The 15,233-nt window shown below is 38.5% G+C and overlaps 2 protein-coding genes across 2 annotated transcripts in view; one reads left to right on the top strand and one right to left on the bottom strand.

Annotated features, from left to right (window-relative positions):
* dctn6 (dynactin subunit 6) lies at positions 1–2,657 on the bottom strand. The gene is made up of 7 exons (XM_014996711.2): positions 2,536–2,657; positions 2,241–2,305; positions 2,044–2,149; positions 1,874–1,962; positions 1,622–1,669; positions 488–630; positions 1–409 (listed from the first exon to the last, which is right to left on the bottom strand). The coding sequence occupies exons 1-7, from the start codon at positions 2,568–2,570 to the stop codon at positions 311–313; spliced, it is 585 nt and encodes a 194-aa protein (XP_014852197.2). The 5' UTR covers positions 2,571–2,657; the 3' UTR covers positions 1–310.
* Positions 2,658–5,330: 2,673 nt separating this feature from the next.
* The window catches only part of LOC106923585 (zeta-sarcoglycan), a 36,664-nt gene continuing 26,761 nt past the window's right edge, over positions 5,331–15,233 (top strand). Inside the window, exons 1-2 of the mRNA XM_014996709.2 lie at positions 5,331–5,648; positions 14,674–14,868. Coding sequence (XP_014852195.2) covers positions 5,610–5,648; positions 14,674–14,868 — 234 coding nt within the window. The 5' untranslated portion in view covers positions 5,331–5,609. The remainder of the gene's footprint in view (positions 5,649–14,673; positions 14,869–15,233) is intronic.

Genomic DNA, 15,233 nt, shown 5'->3' with positions numbered 1-15,233 from the left:
TTTGTAATCTCACGTTGAGTATTTATTGGAATGTTTTTCAGTTTTTCAATAATGACTTTCTTTGCACAGTTATGACTTCGAGTGCAAATACTTTCAAAAATTAAAGAAAAAAAAAATTTAAACATTAATCTAAAAGTTAAAGAGCAGAGGTGTGGTTTGGTTATTTTTTGGTGACAGAGGCAAAGCAACACACTTAGATGAAAGAAAAGTGCATAAAGTGTGAAATTAAAGTGTCTCTGTGTCTTCAGATCTTACTAACGATCCCGAGTGACTGCAGCTGCGAGTGACTTCTTTTGACGCCATTCTCGAGTCAGTTTCTTAAAGGCGTGCCGCTTCCTTTCACTGTTTTCTTCAAGTGGTGATAGTTGGGAAGGATCTTCATGAGGAAGTCGAGCTGCAGGGTCTGTGGCTGTAAAATGAAACGATTACTGTTTTCAGGGCAAAGCCAACAAGGCCTTCCTCTGCCTGAAACTGAAGGGGTACAGACCTGCGGCTTTTCGCTCTGCACGCGCCTGATGCAGCTTGAGCCGTAAACTACCGTGTTCTCGGGCACGACTTCGCACGTGTTCACCTGGCAGCACGCGCCGACGATGCAGCCGCTGGTCAGTATCACGTTTCTCCCCACATCAGCTGTGATTAAGTAACAAAAAATGGAAAAAGCGTCTCCAGAGAAGCAATAGGAAGCAAGATAATTAGTCTCGTCCATTTATTAGAATTAAAATTTTGCTGTACTGGCTAATTAAATGTGTGGAACTGTGTCTCGAGATTTTTTTTTTTCTTATAGTGTTTCAAAGCGGCCAAGTACAGTGTCAGGTTTTTACAGGATTCTCTTCAAGACATAACTTTCAGATCATCCTTGTCTTCTGTGTGTGATTTATTTAGGACGGTCCCGCTCATGATCACTAATGAGTGCCGGACATTAAATAGGTGGCAAAAAAAAAAAAATGTTGAAAGAGAACAGGTAAGTCTTGGAAGCAAATAGAGAGAACGAAGGAAGCAGCTTAAAACTTAAATTTTCAGAATTTATGCACACACATTTTTACCTTCCTACACAAACGTCATGTCTATTCAAGCATCCTGTCAAATATTTTATAGTAAATTGTTTTTCTTCTCTGTATCTGTCAGGGTTTTTTTTTTTTTTTTACACCATTACATTCCAGAGGGAACTCGCACGTCTGTTATTGAGCAACTTCTGTAGCTGCTAAGCTACAGACTCAAATTTGGAATGGCCTAAAAAGTTCAGTCTTGGACAACTGCCCTTCTTCTCTATGTTTGCTGTATTTCTTACAAGGCATGGACCAAGCAGCACAGGGGAGCTTTCTTGTCCTTCTTCTTTTCTCCCTTGCAAAAAGGCCAAGTTTTATTTACTGTTGCCTAATAGAAGAGGCTTTAAATGCATACCGCAGATTTAGATTTGACGCTAAAGGTAATTTGTTTTCTTCCGCTTCACCAACACTGCACTGCTTTGTGTTGATCTATCACCTGAAACTATGACATTTGTCGTGGAGTGACAAAATGTGAAGAGGTCTAAAGGGATGTGAATCCTCTTCAAAGCACTGGATGAGTTTTAGCTACGGTTGATTTGCAGGCCTTGACAAAACAATATGAACACAATACTCACCCTTGGACTCAATCACATTGTTATCTCCAATTTTCAAAGCCTGGGATACTGAGACAGAGTGAAGGATTTCAAACAGGACACATAAACAAATATACACTTGTTTGCTCTCTGGAGACCCCTGGTGGACTATTTCTTTATTTGCAGCAGCTGAAAAGGCTTTTTTTGGGGTTATTACTGCACAATTAATTGGGTCACTAACATATGCGTGATATATTCATTAAAGACTAGCAATACAGGAAGTGTAAAGGATACCGCAACCCACTTCAAACACATTATTGGTCCCAATGATCATCGTTTTAGGCTCAACTCCCTCCGAGTCTGGCATTATGTTCTCAGGATAACTACGGAGACAACACAGATTAAAACCCTTGAAGGAATTAAAGATTAAAATTTAAAACACATTCACACACATATACACCTACCTGTTAATGATAAGAGCCTGCTCCTCTATTAGATTACCCTCCCCAATTATAATAGGCCCTGCCTCGGCTATGATCCGAGCTTTTGGGTGGACGACTGTTCTAGCTCCTGAGAGAGCAAAAAAATAAAAAATAAATTTTGGTACAACTGTGATGATTGGAGTACACACGAAACAATGTGTCAAAATAAAAAGGCTCACCAATGGTAACATCTCCTCTTATTTCACTCTCGACGCACACAACAGCCCCAGCTGCTATTTTAGCACTAAAACACAGTTCGTACAAGAAAAGAACATCTAATAAGCCATCAACGTGGTCGGTAAACACAATTGTAAGGAGAAATACATCACCGTTACATCCTTACAATAAAGGTTCCGCGAATCATTTGTGAATTTATATGATTTTTTTTTTTTTCCCCCCCAGACATAAATTATCATCAAATTAGTCGCTGTATATAAGCACTTATGCGTAGATAAAATCAGTTCATATAAATACCTTTTAGGCGCAATAATTTGCTTCGAGTCTGACATCCTTGCGACGGCGAACTGGCTGGTCGACAGTTGATTATTAATCCTTCAAAAGTCGAGCACGGAACGATTATGATTGCTAGAAAGGTTGATGCTGCCCTCTATCGTCCTACTGACGTTACTACAAGACAATTGTAAAATTGTGTGTGCATGGTTATATTATTATTATTATTATTATTATTATTATTATTATTATTATTATTATTATTATTATTATTATTATTATTATTATTATATAGATTAATTTAAGTGAGTTAATTAAAAATAAATCGATACTGCATGGAATATCTGCATACTGAGTAGTTATATTTAATTTGATATATTTCTGGCCATTTCGATTAGTACAGCTTACAGATGAAAAAACCTGCAGTTCACTCTGTCATAAAATATTAGATTATAACATCAGAACAATGACATTTTTTTATATACTGTTATGTTGTACTGGAGCCATGTTATGACCTACATAATCACAGAAAAGGCTGTTGAATAACAGACGACCAACAGGCAGCCACAAGGCGGGTGTTGCCAAAAAAGGCATTGCTAAAGAATATAAGAGTTCGCAGAATTCTGTGTGTTTGTTCTTATATAACATAATCTTTTTTGTATGTATATTTAATATGAGAAAGACATAAAATATTATGTATGACTACACACTTGCTTGGTTAAAATAACATAATTGTTGGGCAATGTCTCCTATCCCACACAGCTGTTGTGAGAACTGAAGCTCCTTCCACAACAAACTGCTATGACAGACAAAGGAGTTTCATCACAGACCGTTATATTATACCATGTTTTAGTAATGTATATTACTTATGTGCTTTTTGAAAGAACAAACAAACAAACTGCTAAAGTTTGTGCCAGATTTCTAATAAATAAAAAAGAGTAGTTTGTGTCTAAAGTGTGAAGCAGTAATCATTCCGTTTTAATTGTAACAAAAGTGAAAACGTATAATGGTAGTACATACTTTAAAGCAGGGTTGTGAATGATGGTTGCACAGCAAATACCGAGAGAACACAGTGTGTTTAGCCTAAAATACTAAACTGAAGGAAAACAAATCCTTAAAAAATAAAAAAAATCCCACCTCAAAATACATAAGCGGTCCAAAGTTAATGCCATTTGCAACAAAACAAAAAAGTCAAGCAACAAATAATTTGGTCCAAAGATATCTTAGGTTCGGGAGTTTAGTTATTGTTGAGGTGAGGAGTCATGCCATCTACTGGTGTAAAAAGTCATAGCAGCCCTTTACCATGACTGTATGTTTCCTTCTTCTGACGAGCTTTATGGAGATGCTGATCTCACTTTGCAGCAGGATGCCATGACTACTACTTTAATCAGCTAAATGGCCCAGCAAGGTTAAATAAAACATCAGTCCACTGCTCGGTAAATGTGGTAGACCATTTGCACGTGTTTAATTAATATGTGTTTTTATTTACTTTTGAGTTATTCCACCAACTTTCCTATTATGTAACAATCTATAAAAAAAATGTTTAAAGCCAAATATTGTATCATACGCAATTCGTTCAGGGTCGTGTAAGTGTAAAACAAAAAGCTCAATCTATTAAGATATCTTTATTTTTATCTCATTCCCCAGTTGAGTGTGGCTGAGTTTCCTGCAGGGTGCGACATTTCCCAAAAAATGAGGGGAAAAAATAAGTCTAATTTATAAATCATCACTTTTAGAAGTTTTATGAAAATGCGCGATCAGCACTATTTGCTATATAAATACACTTTTTATTGTGACTTTTTGGTGTGTAAATGCGTGTGTGCGTCTCCAACCCGCAGCCGCTGGAAGTGAGCCACGATGATGCTTTGATGAAGCGAAACACATTTCACCGTGCTAATCCGGATATGACCTAAGCCGGGGCCTTCACAATAAAATCGAGTAAAGTTGTATGTTCGGATGAGACAAAGATTGAGCTATCAGGCCACATTGACAAGAACACCAGTGGTCAAGCATCATGGTGGTAGCATTATGCTTTGGGTGTTTTCTGGCTGTCAGTTGTGTTGGTCCATTGCACAAAGTGGAAGGAATAATGAAGAAGAAAAACTACTTTCAATTTCTTCAACTTGACCTGAAATAAACAGTTGGATGATTAAAAAGCGGGCATGCATCAACAGCCCCGTCATCAAAAGTGTGCTTAGTTCGAATGAAGCAGGAACGAGGTGTTGGAAGGACCTTCTCAGAAGTCAGATCTGTGCAAAGAAAACCAGACATTTTAAATGAACTCTAATAATCTTGCCATAAAGTGATCAAATATTAAGACAGAATAATGGAAGAAGCTTGATGATGGTTACAAATGAGATAAAACGTTCTAAGACACAATTAACCAATTGTTAGTGGGAGAATTTGTATACACTCGAGCTTGTATGTATGCATTTTTAACACTGTAAAATAAATACAAAGTTATGCATCAAGTTGTCTTAAAAAAAAAACCTAGATGTTTGCTCTACAATCACTCCTCCAAATAAATCCTTGAAAAGTTAAGGCAGAATCCACAACCAGGAATGCCGGAGTGTATGTGAACATTTTCCCTGAGCTAAAAAAAAAAAAAGTATTACATTATTTTTGATGGTTCAGTATTCATGTTCATGGGTGTAAATCACACAAAATGTATTTTAAAGACATTTTAAGCATTTATTTTGTAGAAGAATAGCAACAGGTCTAAAATTAGGTACCCTTGTGGTTTTTAGATCGAGTTAGTTAAATGTAGCTCACGTTAGATGATTATTTTGAAATCCCGTGGAGGAAACGCTGTGCGTGATTACGTCACGCTTACTGGCGGCTGAGTTTTTGAAGAGGAGAGAATGACTGGAAAGTGGATAACCGAGGTGAGCACCTGAATCTGCACACCTGCAGCTCGTTAAACACTGATAGCCATTAACGAGCCACCTATAATTGGCGGCTGACGCGTAGTTGAGAATGAAAACAGCTCTTACTATACGACAACGGAGCTCTCCTCGGCTGTTTGGGAGCGAGGCGGGACTGAAATCTCGTTTGTAACAACTTTGTGGAAATATGTAACAAACAGATGAGGACGGAAAATGGAGCAGTCGGCAACCCTCAATATAGAGAACCTCAAGGTAAGGTGTTAAAGCTTAGTGTTTTATTTAAACGTGTGTGGGATTTTTTTTATTTTTATTTTTTTTTACTGAAAATAAATGTTCCAAAGATTTATTTATTTTTACTAAGTCTTAAGATAAATGGCCATTTTTCACTTGAATACATTTTGTTTATAACACTCATCTGTTGCATTTATTTACACATAATTACAAAGTCACTGCTTTAGCATAATTTTCAAATTGTATGCAAATTTTATTTTCATTTCTAAATATATCCGTAATGCTTATATCCCTTATTTTATGTACTTCTTTGAGTTACAAACTCCAGTTTTTCACTAGTCTTTTGCAACAGGTGCACCTTCTGTTTCAGTACGGCCATGACCTTTTTTTTTTATTATTATTTTTAGTTTTAATCTGATTAAAGATGAATAGCAATTGTCTGCATCTCTTCCCTCCAGGCTGGAATAAAATTAATAGTAATCAAGGTGCCTGGCCAAACATTTCAGGGAGCCTACCTGGACTTCCTCACATATCTCTCTCTTGCAGCACACCCCATAGTGTATGCACTCCCCTCTTCAAGAATTGCAGTAATGTGACAGCCTATGAATATTCCGCCTGCATGCTTTCTCATTATCATTCCACTCTAGTGAGGGGAGGCAGTAACCTCTGGGTACAGTATGTGCATCCCATCCTCCATGCTGCTGCAGTGCAAAGAAAAGGGAGGGAAAATAATAAGAAAAGAGATATCTTGTGTGTAAAATCCACACAGCAGAGCCTCTGTTTGACTGAGCTCTCAGGTCCAGCTAGCACACACAGACACACACTCACTCAGCTCTGGGCTTACTGGTTCACGCTTATCAGTCAGGAAATCACCCCAGATAAAATCCAGCTCAGAGCTGATCCAACACTTTGCCTACAAGTCTGCAAGTTTCTCTCCCGTCTTGTTTTATGAACCATGCGGCTTGTTGGACTCTAGGAAGATGACTTAAGAAATAAAAAAATAAAAAAGTTGGACTTAATATTCCCATCCAAAATAAAAAAAATACAGGGCTCTCTTGCATTACTTTCCTTGACAATGCAGCGTTCAGTATTACACATCCGCTGTGAATTTGGCCAATGAATGCAAATGACGCCTGTGCGTGCTGCCCAAAAGTGGCCCTGCTGGCCTCCCTGAGGATTTCCAAGGGGATTAGTGAGCAGTAGGAGTTTACTGTGGGGAAGTGTTTGTCTGTTTACATCAGCAGTTTGTCTCTCCTCCCCTATGCAATCATCACACTAGAGGGAACTGTCAGTGCTGTAAGTGTCTGAGACTTAACAGCTCTTGACTTTAATACACAGAGGTGCACAGAAAAGACTTTTTGTGTGTGCAGAGACTTATTCTTAAAAGCCAGAAGTATTGTTCTGTCTGGATGGAAAAACCTTTCTGATGTTCAGTCTTATTGGTTTCAGGCCTTCTGCTGCGACCTTTTTGTTGTGCTGGACTTATTGGACATCACTCATCTCTGCTGGTCCGACTTGCTTTGAGTCAAAAGAAGTGCACAGCCGGCCATCTTTCTGTCCCTCTATCCATCAATCAGCCATCCACCCAGAAAGGGCACTGCCTGCCAAACGATGAAGCCATTGTGACAAACTTCAGTGATTGTCGTGCCAGCAGAGATGAAGGAGCCTGAGGGAAAAAGGAAAGCGGGGGAAGAGAAAAATTGGATTTCGCATGTAAGATGGATGAGTATTGACAGTGGTAACCTCTCCAAGCATGCTTGTCACATCAACAAGATGTGAAAAAAGTAACGTCGACGCTCGAGTTGCGCACTGAGCAACATAATTGGCTCTTCCAATTGCAGTTGGTTGCAATCGGGTAGCTTTGACTAGTCTGTCAAAAAATTTTAAAAACCCAACAGAATTTCTAAACAAACAACTTCCTTTTTGGCAGATGTTGAGGATGATTGTCCATTTGTTGTGCATAATCATTCGTGCATTTCAAATGTTTTCTTGCCTCTAGCTGAGGCAGCCTTGTGGGAGTCCAGCGGCGCTGCCGCATGAGAGCGAGTGGGCCTTTTTGCTGATTAACATCATCAAACATTAATAACGTTCTAATTTCCTTTCATTATTTGTCTTCTTGGCTGTATTCTGCTGCCTCTGCAGTATGTCATCGCTTGATCAAAGCGGCATGCGGACCATCATCCTCGACAATAATTGGTGCCGATGAGGTGCACTGGCAGCGTGACGGGACTGCTGGGTAATTGCTGGCTCATCGGTGGCTTTAGCTGGTTGCAGGTGCAAGTTTTTATTGTCAAAACTCTTGAAAATCTTTCCCTGAAGCAAAATGGGAATGCTCAATCATGAATAGGATTAATGAGGCAGTTTTTGAAGATTGGATTGTGCAGCAAGTCCATGTGGATGCTTTCACAGCATCACCTGCAGAGATGTTATGGCTTATTCCACCTCAAAGTAGCATGCTGCTGTGTAGGTGTTTGGTTTCTAATAATAGAAAGCGTGTGTAACAAGGACTGTGGATGGTAAATCTGTGTGGATTCTGACCCATCTGTTCATGATGGTGTGCGTATTTTTTGGGAGCTGCAGAGTTATTTCAGCAATTGTGTTATACAAAAGCTGCTGTAACTGTTTAAACAATAGCAAACTTGCACATTTTCAGATGTGAAGATGGTAAATGCCACATTTAAAAATAGGTGTAGTAAAATGGCTTTTTATACACCCATTTCCTTATTCTATAGTATTGCTTTTTTTTCTTGCCTGAGATGAATCTTTTGTGTTAATATCACCAGTTATTAGAATAAAGATATTCTTTAGTGTCCCACAGTGGGGCGATTCAGATGTATCGGCAGCAATGAGACATGTATAGGTTCATACAAATATACTAAAAAAGAAAAGTATTAAATGTATAAAAACCTACAAAGTGTCTAATGTGCAGTATGAATATTGGACAAGATAATAACTTAAACATACTGTCCAGTTGCCATTGGTGGCTCATGGAAACAGCCAATGACTTTACAGGGTGACTGGATAACTCCCTGGCTCCTCCCTAATTACAAGTAAATTTTTAACCTTCCGTATTTTGATACAAAAGACTTGCATAAGCTTAAAGCATAATTTAGCAGTCCGTTTCAAGTGCTTGTTGCAAAGAATACTATGACGAAAAGTAAAGACTGTCCACCATTTGAGATGAACCAACACACGGGACGTGATGGCGGTAGCAGTGGTGGCGACAAATGTTGAACAGTTTAACTTTCTTGTGTTTCACTAGTCTGTATTTGTATATCCACGTGTACCAGCTCAAAATTTCACACACACAAATTTTGCCAGTAGCTTGGCTGGACGAGGGCAAGTGAATGTGGCCTCATCACACACGTTCATAGGAAATGAGTGGAGATGGAGCGACGTCACCTCCATGAGGCAAGCCCATTGTCAGTCCTGCTGCTTTACAGCTATGCTCCTCATGGCTTGGTAAAGTCACAGAAGACTTATTGATGAGATGGATTAACAACTTTAAATGTTGATTTTTAGATACTTTGTTGAAGTGGTGAATGATTTTACATAAGATTTCATAAAGAGAGATGATGCAGTGTGTGTATTCCTCCAGATATTTGTATCGTAGCTGCTAACTTAAAGTGCCCAACTGTTGTGGAGCTGAACTTTAACTGGTCCAGCTTGCTTGCATTGCATTTTCTTCACATCCAAAGTATAATATAATTACCTGTCTAGCATATTACACTTCAAACGTAAAGGAAACTAATGCTTTAAATATGGTGCACTTATCAACCATAATGTAAGTACCATTTGGGTAGAAAACCTCTTACACTTGCTGGATCTCATTCAGCCGTCTCCTTTTTATGGTTGTAATAGACTGCAATGTCTGACATAATGAAGTATCTGATGGTTCATAACAGATAATTGAATCAAGAAAAGCTAACGTTTTGGAGGCAGATTGATGTATACATTAAAAGTCTGAGTAAGAAATCACAGACTCCACTTGCACAAAGTATGGTGGGTTGTCAAAATTTGCAAGTGATTGAGTTTCCCCTGGCAACAATGCAGTGAGTGAATCTAAGCAGCTGGTCAACTGACTAAAATATTGATTTAAAGCTATTTAATTTTTTTTTTTTTTTTGCAAATATGCATCAGATCCACATAAAATATGTTGTAGATTATGTTTAAGTTTGAAAATTGTCTGATACTCTTGGCAACACTCCACCTACAAAGAACTGTGGCTGCAAAACATGACTTTTGTGATGCTAAACCTTGCGACTTTGTGTTGGTGCCTCTGATAATACTCCTGTCCCTTCACTGTAACACTGGTTAAATTGGACTCGCTGACATTTCTAGGCCAGTGATGTGGATCATTTGTACTTGCTGCCAAGTCGCAACGTCGATTTGTGAGACATCTGCCACCACTTCCAAATGTGACCGAAAGTGTTCATCCATAGAAACGGCCTCTTAGAAAGTGAATGAAGCCTGTGGAATAGGTTTGTTTGGTGTGTCCAGCTATATATATATATATATATATATAACGCATATAAATCTTGTATTGTGTGCGTATATGCATTCAACCTTTCACATTGCACCAAAATTAAAATACAATTAAATGCCTTTTAGAAGTCGCCTTTATTTTTAAACAGGGTTCATCTGTTTGTAATTTAATCTTCTAGAAAATGCAGTTGGTCTGAAGACCTCAGGTTTGTTGGAGAATATTTGTGAATGATCAGCATCACGAAGACCAAGGAACACAGCAGGGAAAAAGTTATAGAGGAGTTTAAATTTGGATTAGTTTATAAAGCTATACTAGAAACTTGGAACATAGTTTAGCAAGCCTCGTCTTGGTAGGTTTCCTTTTCATTTTGGACAAACTAGTGCTAACAGGCCAAGTAAGGAAAAGCTTTACTTGAATCAGTCACGAAGACCATGGTAACTCAGAATTGTTGGATCAAAATTAGCCAGCTGGGAATAAGGTAGATTAAAGAATATTGCCAGGTTCTATGCAAATGTAGAAATTAAAATTTGTGCCAAGAAAACGCACAGAAGGAACAAATATGTACAAGCAACAGTATGTGAAACTTGTTTCAAAGCCGCTAGGAAAGTTGTGCTGAGTTTGACCTCTTGGTGAAGTACTGCAATAAAGTCAGTATGAGGCAGTAAGTGTTAATGCATCATGCTAAAAACTACAGACTTTGCATATTTGGTGTGCACAAGTCAGTCAAACCTCTTACTGCGTCAAATTCCACAATAAATGCACCCAAGGGGATACCCAACAGATTTGTGCTGCATCGCAGTTCTCATGGCGGTAGGTTGTCCAAGTACACTCACTGCTTCAAGTTTGAGTAACGGTGTTGTGTGCCATCCTTAAAATGTTAACATCTACATTAGGTTCTGCTGATCACCTTATTTCTTCAGACACTAGAAGATAATATTTTTTTTTTTCCCTGCAGACTCATGCTGTGGCAGCAGCTGTCTTTCCTTTGCGATATGACACACTCATTCCACAGCCTGTGTTGCCCCTTAAAGTTCATAGTGGCTACAGGTTTATGACAGTCTTCTGAGTTTGATCAGGGGTGAAATATTTGGTTAAATTTCAACCTCCTGTTTTGTGTCGGGTAATAAACGCATGTAGTGAAAACAGGGTAATGATTATCAAACACCATTTCTTTTTTCTTTTTTTTTTCCATTGGCATACAGCAACACTGAAATACTTCAGAGCATTTTTGGTTCAGTGACTTTGTTTTTCTTTTAAAAAAGCTAAAAATGAAGTGGGATTTATTCTACTGGGATTGGTTGACCCCATTTTGCTGATCAAAGGTACCATTAATGCACAAAAGCTAAGGATTATATGCAGTTTTTCTTTTTTTGTTATAGATCTTAAATCTTCTGGAAATTTATATATTGAAAAAAAATCAATTTTGACAACATTAACTAAACTTGGTGTCCCAGAGACGGTGTTAAGTAGATGTTTGCCTTTCTCTTTTTATTACTTCTATATTGAAACACACTTGGCCGGTCAGAATAGTGAAGAATCTTACACTTGTCAAAATGTATCCGTTTCTATGAAATGATGGGCAGCCCAAGGGCTGTTTGCCTATTTCTGGCATCCACCTTTAACCACTACACCACGCACTGCCTGCACAATTCTTTCCAAAATCGGCCTCTCTGTGTTTCTGGTTTTATAATGACTAAAATTCATCAACTGCTCACCCCCACAAGATATATTGATTTGTTGCAACAATACTTCCAGAGGCTGCTGTTGTTTGTTCTCACTTCTGAAACAGATGTTTTATTGCATCCAAGCCTCACATGGACTGAGGACTACAGCAAATAAAACATTAACTCTTGATTCTTAAAGAATCTCTGTTAATAAACTTGGACTTTCTTTGGGGGAAGGGGGGAAAATTGACAGCTTGCGGAGTTGGAGAGGCAACTAATGACTGCCTGAGAGAAAAAACCTACTATTTAATGATGCCAGCCATTAGTGTCTTATGCTAATGACGTGCTGAGTGTGAAAAAAGCATGTGGGCCATGACTTTGAAATTATGCATGAATTGTGTGTCCAGGGTATCCAGGAGGGGAAAAAGCTGTGCACAGGTGTGTCAATTATAGATGTGTGTGTCAGCAATCAAAAGATTTTCACCAGCATGATAGATTAATCGCAGCTCCTGTGGGTGTATGAGTAGCATTCAGTTGCTGCTGGACATTTTGCCCCGATTTTAAAATACTGATTCTTTTAGCTTCTCTGTGAAAAGAGTTAAAAAGGGGCCAATTTTCATCCTTTCAACAGCTGCGTGGAAGAGTTCAGAGCTCAACCAACCTTGCACCCTGTGATTAGGATTTTCACACAGTCAGCCTACGGTCACAATCTGCTAGAGAACTGTTCGTCTCTGCCTAAGAAGGTTCACTCTGACATCGCTTTCTGTGATCTCAAAGCTTAGCTTTATTGTAGCATGTTTTTTCTGTGGCCTGCAGGCTTTTCATTGTTCAGTATGAATTGTTTTGATTAATGTAGGAAAAATGGCATTAATCTTTGAGATGGGCACATACTGGGAAGTTATTCTGATACAACAGTATCAAAGTATTTTGACAAATGTGTATAAAGACCTAATTGCATGTTTGCATATCACTGGGACAAAAGTGACAATTTCGGCAGATACCAGGAAGACTGAACCGAGTGAAGTTAATGTTTGGATTTGGAAATGTTGGCAACTTTTTGGTTGGTGTTTCTGTATTTTCCAGGTACATAATGTTTTATAGCACAAGAAAGTAACTCCTTTTAGTTATTAAATCTCTCAATATATCAAACATAAAAGAAACAAACTTCACAATTTGATACCTTGAAATGGACCTCCTGTGTCTTTAAGAAGCTTCTGATCTATTTGACTCTCCATCACATCAGCGCTTGTCATGTCATTTAAAACTGAGAGCAATGGGCTAGAAGTGGCTCAGTAGACTCGCAGGTCAACTAGGTGTTTGCTAAGTGCTGCTGCCACTAGTCTGGAGGAGCTGAGTGGGGAAGATGAAAGGACGCTCTGTGAGCCAGAGGTTTGGCTGGAAACTGCAATGTTTAATTTAAGCTACGCGTGTTAACATTAGATTCTGTCAACAACTTAAATAACTTAAATTTAGTCCAGGGATCCTCAAATTTCCCTTAAAGTATCTTCCCAGGGACAAATCTACAAGTTTGTGTTCCTGGTCCAAAATAATCGAATGAATGAATCACCTCCTCAGAATGCAGTCATGTTCTCTAGAGTCCTCTTTATTATCTCTAATGACTTCATTATTTGACTCGAGTGTGTTGAAGCAGAAACATCTCAAAGTTGCAGGACATTGAGGAATCCTGATTTGGTCTCTAGTAAAACTTTCACATGGTGTACTGCCACAGTAGCTTTATTATAAATGACTAAATACTTACAGCAGATCGGGTAAAATTTAACAGCAGCAGTTTTGTTGTAGTTTTTAGAAAGAACCCTCTTTAGTATAAAAAGCTCATCATTTGCTACCTGCTCAGGTAGAAAGCCTGCAGTTCTTTCAGCCAGCTGAAAAGCAGTGTCCAGCAAAGGGTGGGGGAGGGACGGAGCTGCCCTTCTCGAGTGCTTCCTGTAGCATTGCACTAGGAGTTTAAATTGTACAAAATTTAAAAGCATTTTGAAAACTTATCTTGAAACTTTTTAGATTTTTTTTTTTTTTTTTTTTTTTTGTGTTATCAGAAACTGGCCAATTATTTGTTGTGAACCTTCTGATGTGATGCCTGTCTTGGAGCAATCTCCCACCTGTACTCATTCCCAGTGGTAACCATCAGCTTCACAAAGCCAGCTTACTGCTCTACCACTGAAAGATTTTCCCATGAGACATTGATTGGCAGGAACTTTCTAAACATTTCAACATGAGCGGAGAAGTAAACAAGTGAGCTGCAGGAAGCTGTCATTCAGAGTAACGTGTTTGAGACGTTAAAATGTCAACAAGCAATTAGCATAGAAAACAAAGCTGTGACAGGTTATTAAATCCATACAAATGACCTCTTTTATGGTGGCCAAACTTCATACAAAGGTCAGACTTTTATGACTTGTACTAATTGTGCTTTATTAATGTGTAGTTTTGATTGCAAAATTAAAATGTATCAAAAAATAATAATTTATTCCCTTCAGTGTGCATGTAATCAATAATTTTGACAAACGATGCAGCTTTTCTTCTAAAATGGTTCTCCTTTTATAACAATTGATTTGTTTCCCTTTTAGGTGCCAATCTAATCCGATTACCAGGAAAATAAAAACATTTCTCATTCTGTGGCTTGTTACAGCTCAGAAGCCATTTAATGAAATTTCAGGCTACAGCAGCCACCAGCTAACAATCAGGTCTCACTTTTTTTGGTGCGTTTTATTTTTTATGATGTGTCACCACTTAAAAAAATAACAGCCATTCCTCAGTGTGGAGCCAATTTGGTGGTGCTTGAAGGTAATGACCACTTGCAACATGTGATTGCCTTTGCAAGGAGTGACCATGTACTTGACAGCCACCTAACAAAAGGCTACTCTGCGTGTTTCTTTTCTAGATTACCCAGGAGCAGTTTATCCTGGCCTCGCAGTCCCTGCACCTCCAGCGTCCGGGCTGTGAAGCCGTATATCCAGTGGGGCTGTACGGCTGGAGAAAGAGATGCCTCTATTTCTTCCTGCTGCTGCTCCTGGTCACCATGATGGTAAACCTGGCCCTCACTGTCTGGATTATTAAGGTCATGAATTTTTCAACGGTGAGTTCAGCATGTCCTTTGGAGAAAAGTTTTTGCATTGGTGCTTTGGTTGGGTAATTTTCAAACGTTTCTCACAGACGGCATTGAGTTTTTTTTACTTTTTACATAGGAGTTCTGTTAAAGTTTTCAGTTGTCGGAATTTTACTTTTCTGTTTTGCAGCCAGCGACTAGTCAAAGCAGAACCAAATGCAACTACATTCTGGTATAATGTCATGGTGGTTAATGTGAATGCTATTTTAACTACCATCATGCCTACATTAATGTACATCTTTACATATCTTGCAAATGTCTTCCTTCCATTTGTCCTCATGAGCAAATTTTCCACAGTGATTACCAATCGTGTTTTTTTTTTTTTATTTTTTTTT

Source organism: Poecilia mexicana, unplaced genomic scaffold (genome assembly GCF_051168715.1).
Source record: "Poecilia mexicana isolate PSO_F unplaced genomic scaffold, ASM5116871v1 scaffold_18, whole genome shotgun sequence".
In the NCBI taxonomy this organism is placed as follows: domain Eukaryota; kingdom Metazoa; phylum Chordata; class Actinopteri; order Cyprinodontiformes; family Poeciliidae; genus Poecilia; species Poecilia mexicana.
This window is presented reverse-complemented; position numbering and strand designations above follow the sequence as displayed.

What these genes read in the sequence shown, in the direction of transcription:
- dctn6 (XM_014996711.2), bottom strand. Translation starts at nt 2,570, where the DNA reads ATGTCAGACTCGAAGCAAATTATTGCGCCTAAAAG. An exon ending in AAGAGGAGATGTTACCATTG is followed by an intron (nt 2,150 to 2,240) that starts GTGAGCCTTTTT and finishes TTGCTCTCTCAG; the next exon opens with GAGCTAGAACAGTCGTCCAC. An exon ending in TGCAGAGCGAAAAGCCGCAG is followed by an intron (nt 410 to 487) that starts GTCTGTACCCCT and finishes TTCATTTTACAG; the next exon opens with CCACAGACCCTGCAGCTCGA.